This window comes from Sciurus vulgaris (assembly GCF_902686455.1).
Source record: "Sciurus vulgaris genome assembly, chromosome: 17".
NCBI lineage: Eukaryota > Metazoa > Chordata > Mammalia > Rodentia > Sciuridae > Sciurus > Sciurus vulgaris.
The window spans coordinates 8,994,241-9,007,908 of NC_136478.1; the positions used below are offsets into that span (position 1 = coordinate 8,994,241).

At 45.4% G+C, this 13,668-nt stretch overlaps 1 protein-coding gene across 1 annotated transcript; it reads left to right on the forward strand.

The window, feature by feature from the left end:
- Positions 1-775: 775 nt before the first annotated feature.
- Positions 776-8,751, forward strand: CLEC3A (C-type lectin domain family 3 member A). Its single transcript, XM_079116951.1, has 3 exons — positions 776-986; positions 5,068-5,151; positions 6,891-8,751. The coding sequence occupies exons 1-3, from the start codon at positions 872-874 to the stop codon at positions 7,280-7,282; spliced, it is 591 nt and encodes a 196-aa protein (XP_078973077.1). The 5' UTR covers positions 776-871; the 3' UTR covers positions 7,283-8,751.
- The last annotated feature ends 4,917 nt before the right edge of the window (positions 8,752-13,668 follow it).

The window sequence follows — 13,668 nt, forward strand, 5'->3', positions numbered from 1 at the left end:
AAAAGCATGAGGTGGTAGAGATTTGTGAAATAACTGGCATAGCTTTACATTATTCTCACAGAAGTAATTCACCTTTTTAATTTTATTTTCGCTCCAAGGTATTTTTCAAGAATTCATTCACATATTGATGTAGTCACAAACTCTAACAGAGGGAGGCCTTATAAATTGTATCATGGAGTGCCCACGAGTCACTCTGTAAATCCCACTGCACAAAAAATTCCTAAGGTCCCCCTGAGCCACACAGACACATGCATGTATACACACACTAGTTTAAATGCATGATTCTGTGACATCTCTCTCACACACACACACACACACACACACACACACACACACACACACGAAGTACATGCCCTGGCTTTGTTGAGTTTCTGTTTTGTTTTTTAAGGTTTCTTCCTCACCACCCTCTGGGTATCTGTCTGTCCGTCTGTCTATCTCTCTGAGTCTTTTGCTCTGAAATGGAACTGAATCCATTTTCCAGAACATTTAATAAACTTCAGAGCTCCCCATAAAACCCTTAAGTATTGGATCTTCATGGAGACTCCAAGCCTCCTAGACTTTACATTTTTAAAAAAAGGAAAGGAGGCAAAACCCTTCATGAGCTCTGGTACACTCTGAGAAAGCAAATGCAACAGAATAAAAATAAATAAAAAGCCCAACACGCAGCCTGAGAACAAGGAGCCACCTTATGCCCCAGCCAGCACAGGCATTCAAACATTTCGTCAGCAGGATCTCAGCCAGCCTCCTCCGCTCACATTTATAAAGCTGGCCCGAGGCACTCAGGGCAAGATGTGGCCGTGCAGTCCCCTTGCTCCGTAGCTGCTGCAGCAGAGGGCCTGGCAGAGTGGCCTAGCTGGCTTGCCCAGGAGCCATGGCAAAGAATGGCTTCGTGATTTGTATCCTGGTGATCACCTTACTCCTGGACCAGACCACCAGCCACGCGTCCAGATTAAAAGCCAGGAAGCACAGCAAACGCCGAGTGAAAGGTAACGGAATTTTTCAGCCCAGCAGAACTCAAGCTTAGTGTGCGGAGGTGCTAGGCGTGTTCATATCTACCCACCCAGGAACCTGTCCCTGGTGACAGCACGTCCCATCCTGTGCTTGTCACGATTCAGGAGCCCGAGTGAACTTTGGATTCTCTGGGAGTCTGATAGTTAAAGGAATCATGTGGTGGGGATTTTGTTTTTATTAAAGGAATGCTTTGTAATGTAAAAACTTTCTGATTTACCTTTCATCAGATGGGCTTAGATATGTGCAATGTTCTTCAGAGGGAGCTTACCTGGTACATGAACTTGGAGCATTAGGAACGACAGGACAAGCAGAGTCCCCCATTTCACTCCTAGGAATTGAGTAGTCCCCTTCAAACATGTCTGTAAGACCACTATCATTGTATCAAATGTGCAGCAGAGGCCAGATCTGTAGGGCTGGTGAGCTCCCTTCTGGTCCTTAGCTAGCCCATTGGTATATTTCCATACCCCTGTCTTAGGGGTCTATGCCACCTATTAAAGTTTTTTATATAACAGAACATCAAACCTCTTCTTTAAGATAGTATGTCGACATGTAAAGTATGCAATGTTTGAAAACAAAATTGGCTCTCTAAGCAATTCCAAATCTGGGGTGACTTGATTTAGGTGAAGAGGTCTAGAAAAGTTGCCAAGAACAAATGTGGCAATGTATTTGGCAATATGCTAAAACCAAGAAAGAAAAGAGCATCCAGATGCGGGGTGACGTTTTATTTAATCTTTTAGTTATTTTCATATCGGGATTTTTCAAGGGGGCTATGATGGCACTAATGCCAATTTCACTTCATTAGGAAAAAAAAAAATACCAACCAACAAGATACCAACTAGATTTGACACAACCCAGAGGTCAAGGGGGCCTGTCTTGGGTTTGTTTTGGTGATTTTTAAGGGCTTTTTTTTTTTTTTTTGCAGTGCTGGGGATTGAACCCAGGGCCTCGTGCTTGTGAGGCAAGCAGTCTACCAACTGAGCTACATCCCCAGCCCTTTAAGGGCCTTTTAAAGGGACATTTATTTATAAAATTTAGGTCTGATGCAAGGTGTCTTAAACACAGTCTTTGCCTCATAAAAGAGTACACTTCCCTGTTCCCTCTCTTAATGAAAGGTTACAATATTTCTAATGAGTAGATAAGTACACAGCTGAGGACCAGGATAGGGGAAGAAGGGGAGAGACCATCCAGGGTGATGTGGCAGGTTTTTCTGCCCAGCTTCTCTTTACTGATGGGAAAAGTTGGGACAAAATGGTGGGTACCCAGTCGGGATGTGGGGAGAGGGTATGAATGTGTGAATCCGTGCTCTTTCTCTCTATCCCCTTCTGCCTCCGCCCCAACACACCAACTATTTTGGGGGAGTCTACAACTTAATTATTGCCTCCTGAAAACATCCTCACCACCAGGTCCAAGAAAGTAGATTCTGCTGCTGGAGGTGAAGCAATAGCCATATTTGCTGAGGTCTTTTCCCATCAACCCATCTACTTTTAAAATATTTTAAGCTCCTTAAAATAATACCAAAGTTTATGAAGTTGAAAGTACAAGCCGTCTTTTCTCCCCCAGTCCTAATGACAGCATTAGCCCCATTAATTGTTGGGTGTGAATGTGTCCATACTGGCTATGCAGAATGTTTCACAGGCAAATGAATTTAATTCATCAGTTCCACCCTGGAGTGCTATCAATAGAAAACATATTTCATTCCAGATACTGTGTCATTGTTTGGGCAGATCATGACAATGTTCCCTCTTGGTAAATTTCTGTATGGCTTCCAATTCATCTTTATGGTACTGTATCCCCAAGGAAGTGCTTTGTATCCCTATATTGATCTCCTTGCTAGGATGTTATATTTCTATAAGAAAAACTGCAGGTTAATCAGATTCTCTGCTCGTCTCTTCAAAAGATAGCAGCAGTGCAATGCCCCGGGTTCAGCGTGTGGGAGTGGCCATTTCCACGCACGGTGACAACCAACAGCATAGAGCAGTTTTACTGGTCATTTCTTCTGGAAAATTGTGTTGCATTTCTGTATGATATCTAATTCTGGATAACAATAATCAGAAAAGAAAAGGGAACCTTTTCAGAGATTCAAAATGGCAGTGAGTGATTGCGATCCAAACATGAGATGTCCCTGTGATTGCTTACATCCTAGGTCTCGACCAATTATGTGTTACATTAATGAATAAAATATAATTTTTGCAGTGAAATGGTTGTTCAATGTATTCCCTTTGTTCATCCACATTAGCAAACAAAGGGATGGCAGCAGAAGCCAAGTCACCTGGATAATGACTTCCATAGTGATCTCCCAGGAGCCTAATACTAATTCACTGCCTTGGTGCTGATTACAGTGTTTACCGTCTCCCAGTGGAGGCCACTTATTTAAATAGAGTGGCGCAGGAAGCCAAGAGTGTGTGTGGGGTGACAGTTGTCCAGTTGACAGCATAACTTGGAAGCAAGTCTTCGGAGGCCTTTTTGAGCCTGGCCCCAACAGCTGATGGCTTTGTATTCTAAGTGCGCTCTTTAATCTATTCCCCTTTGAATGGCGCCATGGAGGGAATCTCTGGATTGCTGTATTTCTGAGCTGAGCGGTTGATACTTGAAGAATGGAGGTAGAAGTGGCAGAGGTGGGACTGATCTCAGAAGGTCATTTCATAACCCGAATGTGGAATGTTTAAGGGGACACTGCATTAGGACATTTAGACTTTAGACTGTCCTGAAAAATCCTTGGATTAAAAAAAAGTGGATTCTATATATGGCATCCCACAGAGACTTCTGGAAACAGTCCACATAAAGCTTTAAGCCTCTCGTCTAAGGCCATGTGCCCTCGGACCACGGAGGTAGAAGCAATCACTGGGTGGAAGCAGATCAGAGGATGGGAGCAAACAGACTTGGAGCCAGGGAAATTCACACCCAGCTCTGCAGCTCACTAGCCGGGTGACGTTCAGCAGGCTCATTCCATTTTCTTTGCCTCTAGATTTTCTTCTGTAAAATGGTGACAATGGTAGTATCTATCTAGTAGGAATACTGAAAGAATTAATCTTCTGGAATATAGTATATGGTGGCTTTTAATATTTATTTTTATGTTTTACTATGATTTGTTATAAAGCTGTCAACCTCTAAGAGAGTCCCTAGCAGTTCTGGAGTTTAGATTTGGCCAACGTTACTAATTTGTTACCACTTACCTATAGCCAAGTTGATCTTTGACAGCCAGGAAAATTCTTTAGCACCTTCCAGGAACATTCAAGACAACAGAAATAGCTCATCCCTCACATGGGTGAATTGGTACATGATCCTTTATTGCTCAGCCCTGCTGGGAGCCACCAGACCTGATGCATAAGGACACTGGAGACAGATGACACGGGGTCCTACATTAGTCTGAGTGGGGAGCCTGGAACTTACCTGCCACATCACCTGGCTCCGTTGGCTGAGTTTCCTTTCGAATAGGAATCTGTTTCCTCCCTTTATTGCTATTTTTAAAGAGCACATTAAAATAACATGGGAGTATTTTGTACGCCATAAAGTACATGCCACAAATATTATGGACACCTATTATGTGCCCAGCATTATGTTAGGCATCAGGAATGCCCTGGGTAGTGAGAGAGAGAGAGGGAGATAAAGAGAGCGATGTACACATGGGAGAAAGTGCTCTGGAGAAAATAGGTGACACTCCAAGAAAGAGGGTCCAGATGGGATTCGAACCTGGAGCGTAATCAAGGAAGTGTTCACAGAGGAACTGGGCAAGCTGGGCAACCCAGGCGCACAGGAGTGGAGGCAGAGCTTGTTCTCCCGCGTTCCGAGGGCTAGCAAGCCCCCACGGGAGTCGTGGGTCGGAAGGAGAGAGGCAGGAGCTCTATCTGTAAGGGCCCCAGGGTTACATCCCCAGCCAGCTCCCCTGCATCTTCCTGCCCCCGCTGTCTCCACGCAAGAGTATCTCCTACAGCCCAGTTTCCTCCAGGTCGCCACTGCCTTGAATGCTGCATCCTGAAGCTCTTTTTAAATTGTTTAAGAATTTTATTTTAATCACACGCTTACCATCTACCTCCCCGCACCCGTAAATGTCCCCAGAAAAGGATGGAGATCTGAAGTCTCAAGTGGAAAAGCTCTGGAGAGAAGTCAATGCCCTGAAGGAGATGCAGGCCCTGCAGACAGGTGAGCGCCCTCCCCCACCCGTCAGCGCGGTCCCCAGGGAGATCAGAGGAGCGCTGGGCAGGGCCAGCACTCTAAACCAGCCTGGGTCACATCTGGAGTTCGAGGTGACGGCTTTTTAAAAGAAACAGACAAACCAGAGATGCGTCCAAGTGAGAGGACCCCAAAGCTGGGAGATGATTGTTTTGGGAAATCATCTTGATTTGCCACCCCCTTCTCCTCTACGTGGGTGGTACAGAACTAAAAATAGGAGGTTCAAGAATACATTCTAGAACTCATTCCTCTCTACTCAGTGGAGAAAGAAAATGAAGGAAATATTAAATGACTCAAATGAAGCATTGACTGATATGAAGAGGGAGAGCCACTGAGATTAAACGTCCAGGCTCACAGCCCTGCCCGGGGCCAAGCTTGGCATCAGAGGCCTGCAGAGAGGCACTGGTGAGAGCCAAGGTTGCAAAAGGGTCACTTTTACCATAAGTGAAGTTGTCCAGTAACAGGGTACCATATTCCCCTTTTCAGGTTTCCAGGGGTACAGAATCAGAAAGCTAAAGTGAGGTCAAATGCTCATGCAGAAGGGAAAGAGTTTTGGTAACCTTTTACCCATGTTCTTTTATTTATTTATTTTATTTTATTTGTTCTAATTAGTTGGACATGATAGTAGAATGCATTTATACATTTTGATAGATCATAGAGTCTAATCTATATTCTACTGCTAGACATATTTTATGAACTTCAGAACATGAATCCTCCAGCAACTTAAGTTGAATGACTGATTTATGCTGACTCTTCCAACTTAGGCCATGATGATTATGCTCACTTTACAGAAGAGGAAAATGAGGCACAGAGAAATGAAGAAAACGTGTCTAAGATTTATATAGCTTAGAATCATCAGAGAGGAGACCTAAAAGTGGGTACTGTGACCCTGGAGTTGTGCCCAAAACTGTTTTTCTTGCTTTATCCCAGGTAACCCCCCACAATACTACAAGGTCTTAGTTATCCCACTTAACAAAACAATGGGCTCTGCAAACACAAACTCAGACTTTTGCTTTTTGCAAAAGATGGAATCTTAAAATTCCATCCAATTCCAAAAGTGCCAAGGAAATTCACCCATCACGGAGCTGCACAAACTAGGGTGCACAGGTGTATCAAAGCAGCAGGAGGCTGAGGATCATGCTTCGAACCCGGTACAGTGTGCACACCTGTAATCCCAGTGGCTGAGATAGGAGGATCACAAGTTCAAAGCCAGCCTCAGCAACTTAGCAAGGCCCTAAGCAACTCAGTGACACCCTGTCTCTAAGTGAAATACAAAAAACAAAAGGGGGCTGGGGACGTGACTCAGTGGTTAAGTGCCCCTCGGTTCAATCCCCAGCACCAAAATAAATAAAATAAAATCATGCTCTGAAGATGGAGCAGACCTGGGTTGTGTAGATATGATTTTACATGCTATGCAAGTTACATGGCGGACATGGCTATGTTGTGAAAAGTAGTGATTTCTCTAAGCCTCAGTGTCTTGATAAGCGGGGTTATGAAGTACCACTTCTCAGGGTTGTCAGTCATGATCAGTATGAGTTTGTGTATGTAAAGTGCTCAGCACATGAAAAATCGCCGATAAACCTTAACTCAGCATCATCACCCACTACATGTCATTCATCCCACCAGTTCATGGCTCCATGCCAGGCCCAACACCAGGCATGGCGCACTTTCAAAAGCAAATTAATGTATATACTTTCACGTCTCCACAGTCTGTCTTCGAGGCACAAAAGTTCACAGGAAATGCTACCTCGCTTCGGAAGCCTCGAAGCACTTCCACGAAGCCAACGAAGACTGCATTTCCAAGGGCGGGACGCTGGTCGTCCCCAGGAACACCGACGAAATCAACGCCCTCCGAGACTACGGTAAGAGGAGCCTGCCCGGCGTCAATGACTTTTGGCTGGGCATCAACGACATGGTCACGGAAGGCAAGTTTCTTGATGTCCACGGAGTCGCCGTTTCCTTCCTCAACTGGGACCGGGCCCAGCCCAACGGTGGCAAGCGCGAAAACTGCCTCCTCTTCTCCCAGTCGGCTCAGGGGAAGTGGAGCGACGAGGCCTGCCGCACGAGCAAGAGGTACATCTGCGAGTTCACCATCCCCTAGCAGGTCCTTGGCAATGTGTGCCCCAGGCAAGATCGGGCAGGACGTAGAGGCTGCTGGTCCCCAAGAATAAGTCACAATTGCAATTACTAATTGCAAAATTGCAACACAAGGATCAAGGCCCTCAGCAATATGGGATCAGACAGTTGTGCTACCATATTTCATTGCCCTTCAAGGGATCAGAAAATAATGATCCAGATGTGTGCATGATATTAAAGTGAGGTCTGCAAAATGGGCTATCATATTCTTCCTCTCTTTCCTTGTTCCTCTCATTTGTACAAACTCAGTCTGTTTAAAACAACAACACACTTCTTCAACCCAGAAAAGCAAGCTTAGGCTGCCTGGAAGATTTTTCTCTTGAAAATTTAGCACAGTACCCTATCACGTGATGATAAGGACACTTTCTAAGATACATGTCAGAAGCAATTCTGGTTGTACGAACATCATAGCATGTATTTACACAAACCTAGGTGTATAAGTTAAATACTCCAAGTGGCTTTTTGATGTGATCAAGAGATGTAGTCAACACGAGATGCACCCAGCTGCTGCTGGTGTAAGATAGCATACTGTTTTATATACTTGTTTTCCTTTAAGTAGGAGTCTACTCTAAAACAGCAATAAAAAATAGAATATAGTGTATTCATTTTCCATCGCTATAATGAGATGCCTGACACAGGCTCTATATGAAGTAAAGAGGTTTTAAAGAGGTTTATTTAGCTCAGAGTTTGGGTGGTTCATAGTCCAAGATTGGGCAGTCCCATTGGCTTGGTTTCTGGTGAGGGTGGCAGATGGCAGCATATCCTGGCAGGAGCCCAAGTAGGAGAAAATAGTAACATTTTAAACCAGTGCACAGCAAGAGAGAGGAAGGGGATGGGCAGAGTCCCGCAATCCCTTTTGAGGGTATGCCCCCACTGATCTGAGAACCTCCTATATGGCCCCATCTTTTAAAGATCCACAGCACCTCCTAATACTGCCACCCTGGGGACCCTTGGAAGAAATAAATGAAGCCACCTCAAACCATAGCTTATGGTAAATACATAAATCAGCAGCAGTCATTTCTCACTATTACTAGTATTTTATACCGTACCTCGTATGTGCTGTGTCTTACACAACTGTCAGGGCAGTAGGCTTGTCCATACCAGCATGATCAAAACTGTGAGGAGTGCCTTGCACCCTGACCTTAGGGCAGCTACCACGTCAGTGGACAATGGTCATATTTCAGCTCCATTACAATCTCACGGGACCACCACCACGTACCCTCATGCGTTGGCAGATGTTATGAGATGCATGCTCTGTATATTTGAGTGATGAGAGTTCCCTAAATCGGAGGTTCTGGGTGCTACGTAACCCAACAACTTTTAGCTCTGATGCCCGTCTGCCCCAGCCTGGCAGAATACCTGCTAGCCCAGGACCCTTTCCTTGAGTCTGCCTCCCCTAGATGGGCTTGTATCTGGTCTGCCACATCAGGACCATTCTGTTTTCTTTCCAACTCCCCCACCCCAGCTTTTTATGGGAGTTCCCCGTCAGGGCCCAAAACGACATGAGCAGGTAGCACGAGTGATTAGTGTCACTCCCAGCATAACATCACAGTTTCACCTTAAAGGGGCAATCCTGAAGCAGGACCAGAGCAGCAGACTGCGTGGGCCAGGGGTGCTGGGGGAAAGCCTATTTCCCCTTCCTTTTGTATCTTCATACCTCCCTGTACATATGTTAGCTTTTTAAAACTTTCTTTATATGCGTCAATGTTTTTTCAACCATCATTATATTTTTAAGTCTCTTAAAGACACCCTATCTTTGGAAGCTGCAAGTTGGATTTAAATAACACTATTCTAGAGCCATGCATATATGCAATTTTTTATCCTGCCAAATGCTATCCCCATGAAACTGCTTGACAAGATTGTATAAAATTATTTCATTGCTGAAGACAAGGATTGTTGAGGCTCTGGGAAGAGGGCTTTTTAGAAGCAAACAATTCTCAATGTATTCTGTCCTTCAAACAAATATCCTCTTTTCTTTAAATGTTCACTATGTTTTGTGAATAGCATCCTGCGCTGCCAACTTGAATTACACGTGCTTGGAATTATGTTTTAGTTTCTTTTCATCAGACGATAATAAAGCCTGGATTCTGATCAATGTGGACGTGTGTGGTTGTTCGTTACAGTTATTCAAACTATGTTGGTTTGTATAAACTTGGCAGAAAATACCCTGCATTTGATCAAACTGGTGACATGGATGTTTCTGGAGAAGAGTTTTCACCTGGCAATAAATAGACACAGTCTGGGGTGGGGGTCCGTAAAGATGGAGTCAAATGAGCTTTTTCTTGCCAAGGCATCTCAACAGTGAGGAGAAATGAGGGGGTGACCAGGAGAGGGTGGGAGGGAGAGAGAGAGAGAGAGAGAGAGAGAGAGAGAGAGAGAGAGAGAGAGAGAGAGAGAGAGAGAGAGAGAGAGAGAGAGAGTTAGTTCATCTAACACTTAGTTCATGGTCCCAACCCCCTAAGGTCCTATGAGCTGTCCCTCAGTTGCCCCAAGCAATGCAAGACAAGTTCTCCTTTGCATTTGAGCTGCTTTAAAGTGGCCCATCAGCCAGGACAGACTAGGAGATGATGTAGTGGTCACCTCAAAACTTATCAGCATGGGCTGGGTAGTGCCAAAGTCACAAGCTCAAAATCAGAGTGGTTTGAAACAAAAGCTCATTTCTCACGTTCATTTCCACGTCCGATAAAAGGGGTTCTACTCCATGTCATGCTGAGAAGCTGGACCACAGAGAAGAGCACTCTGGAGATTCACTGCAGCCGTTGAATGATCCGATGCAGACATGGCAAAATCGTTTCTGCTCTGAGACCTGCAAGAGAACTTTGCCCTGTGCCCAGACAGCGTGGATATTTTGTGCCAGGATCACACTCCCTTGGTTGGGTCTATCACTTGCCACCAAAATAAAGTTGATTAGTCAAAACTATGAAGGGAAGTGAGACTGGAAAGACTGTAATTCACGGAAGGAGAAAGTGGGTTGAGAAAAAGAAGAAAAGAGAACCATAGAAAAGGAAGCTCAGTGTTGGGCACCGGAAGCTCCGAGCTCAGAGCTTCATAATCTAGAAGCCAATTTCACTTTGTTCGGCTTCACAAACCAGAACTACTACATGCAGGCTGTTTGCATCCGGGACATTTTCTAGGGGAAGTGGGCCATGCATTTTTAAGTCGGTTGGGAGAGGGTATAGGCAAACTATGTCTTGTGAAACTATGTCCAACATAGTTAATCAGCCAAGTGGAGTGGCAACACAGAGATCCAATCTCCCCTGCAGGGTGCTGATGAAGGACAATCATTGTAAAATTTCTAACATCCTCTTTTGCCCTGAAATTTCCCGTTTGGATGGTAAATCATACAGTCATCCTAAGTATAACCCAGGGGGGCCTTGTTTGAGAGGGTTGATGAACTTGCCTACTTCTTAAAGGTCGTCTTCTCTTCCTCCCTGGAGAGACCCTTCATGTGAGGCAAACTAAGCCACAGGTAGAGATCGAAGGTCCCATGAACTCAGGCCAGCGGCTCTCAACACTGACCCCCTGCCCTCTACCAGGGCTCGTCCCTGTCCACACCTGGTGAGCTTGTCCTCCGTCCGGGCTCAGCCCCCTAGTGACCTTGCTGACCTTCTGAGAGACCGCTCCTCCTCTGGGCACCACCAACACCTCTCGGGACTCGCACACACATCATGTGCGTCTAATGACACGCAAGTGTGATTGAACAGCCTCCTTCCCTAAAACCCTTCAGCAGCATTCCAAGTTTCTAAGGCTAAAAATAAGACTTCAGCATGGCCAGGAAAGGCCACATAGTCTTGGTCTTCTCCCTTCTTGGCCGCCGTTCCCTTTGCTTTTAGGGGCTGTACGTTTATTGCCACTCTTGGTTGCCACAATCTCCCACCTAGCACTTGTTTTTTTTTTGCTGCCTAGGAGCTCTTCCTTCTTCAACTAGTTAAATCTTATTCATTTGTCAAATCTCAGTTAATCCAGAGTTCTTCAGGGAAACTGAGCTCCCTCAACAGCTCTTAGGAAGGCACGTGGGGACAAGAAATCAAAAACGCGGCTAAACAGGATGAAACAAATGGGGATTTCCATTATGCAGAAAGAAGTCGGAACATGGGTGACGGGTAGTATTGCTTTAGGAGATCAACAAGTCAAGAAGAGTATTCCCGTAATCCTGTTCACACTTCCTCATAATCACAAAGTATCTGCTGTAGCTCCAGACTTCACATCCACATGCAAATGAGACGACACAGAATGATATCACCATCTGGCTTGTTCTCTGTTATGACCAACTCCCTCCAGGGGATTGTCAGTCAAATCTCATACTAAGAATTGCTGAGTGGATTTGTTAGCCCTGTGAAAAGCCGGACAAGTGATTATTTAGCTGAATATCTTGTCACCCCCGAAACAAAATTGGGTTCTGTTAATGAGAAAGAGGAGGAAATAGATTTTTTAAAGAACAGGCTCTGCCAGGGTCAAGTCTCCCTGTTATAAATTCCCACTGCACCATGTACCTCCTGCTTGTTCAATTTTTAACAGATATAATTTTTAAATTTATATTTACCTCTCCCTTCACACTATAATTTTCAAGAGCCCAGGAGCTGGAAAACTACATTTTGTTTACTATTTTCACAGAAATGTCTTACCAGGTGCTCATAAGCATTGACTGAATAAATGAGCTAATGCCTTAATGAACAAACTAGCAAATTAATATCCTTCCTCTCAGGGACAAGATGCAAGCTTTATTTGCTGTATCCAGTGTTCTAAGCATGATATATATTATTAAATGAATAAATGTTTTAAATAGCATTAAGTCATTTTATCAGAGCACACAAGATTTCAACAGGAACTTTTCTGTTTTCTCTTAAATCTCTTACCTCCAGGTTGAAATATTTTGCATTCCTAAAAGGGCTGGTTTATTTCCTAGTTAAAAACAATAACAAGCTGGGTGTGGTGGTGCTCCCCCGCAATCAGCAACTGGGGGAGCTGAGGCTGGAGGTTTGCAAGTTTGAGGCCAGCCTGGGCCACTTAGCGAGGCCCTGAGCAACTTCGCAAGCCTCAAAACAGAAAACAACAACGACAACTAGAAGGACCAGGAATGCAGCTCAGCGGTAGAGCGTCCCTGCCTTCTATCACCAGTACCGAAAACAAACCCTAACCCAAGAAAAGCATATCAACACCATACCCAGAAAAGCCCAAGCCCGGTGCATAGGCACAGAACAGGTTCTTGGTGACACGGGAGTCAACAACCACCAGCCAAACTGAGTCAGGAGGTTTGAAAACTTCAGAGTGAAAATTTCTGGGCTACACTGCCTGGACCAGAGGAAGGAAAACCCAAATAAACAGCTTGGTGAAAGTGGTGTTGAGTGCTACTACCTCTAACCTGGCATCAGGAAGGTCACCGTCACATACATATTCCTCCCAGCACGAGGCAGACAAGGCGTCACACTGTGACATTCCACACGCTATTTGCAAAACTTTCTCTTCCAAAATCATTGACATTAGAGCAAAAGTGTTGCTTCCACACAGTTACTGAGACTCTGGACAAGCTGCAGCTGCCACTCGGAAACCAGCCCCATGCCCAGCATGGTGGCACACACCTGTCATTCCAGCAACTGGGGAGGTTGAGGCAGGAGGATCACAGTTTGAGGCCAGCCTCAGCAACATACTGAAGCCTGAAGCAACCCTGTGTCAAAAGTAAAAAATAAAAAAGGACTGGGGATGTGGCTCAGTGGTAAAGCTCCCTGGGTTCAGTCCCCAGTACTCCCCTCCCACCCCAAACACACAAGTGAAAAGAAACCAGTTCCATGAGCCGAATCTGCCAATCAGGGAGAGCAAACTCGAGACACCTGTGCCTCTCCTTCAGTTTGTTTTGTGCTGCGAAAACGGAGCACCCCAGACGGCATAACTGATAAAGAACAGAAATGTTCTGACTCACAGTGGGGAGGCTGGGCTGGGGCGTGGCGAGGGTCTTCTTTCCGCATGGTCCCACCGCGGAGGGCAAAGGAGAGCAGAGGAAGAGAAGGCAGGAACTCGGCTTTTATAACATGCATCCCACCCACCAGGGCAGAGCCCTGGCCATCCAATCACCTCTTAAAGGTCCCAGGCGCGAATATCATTAGGTGAGTAAATTTCAGTGAGAGTTTTGCAGGAAGGACTTAAGTCACAGCAGGCCCCTTGCTTCTCCCTGACATCACTAATCCACACAGTCCTTGCCCCGGGCAGCTTTCCAGCAGACCCCACCCCATACAGTGGTGGCCCAGAACAGAATGTGCCCCATCCCAAGGGGTTCCACACCCCAAAGCCTTTCCCACCAGCTCCAGGTCACCAGCTGCCCAGGTCTGAGACTCCTGGATGCTCATTAGCAGGATG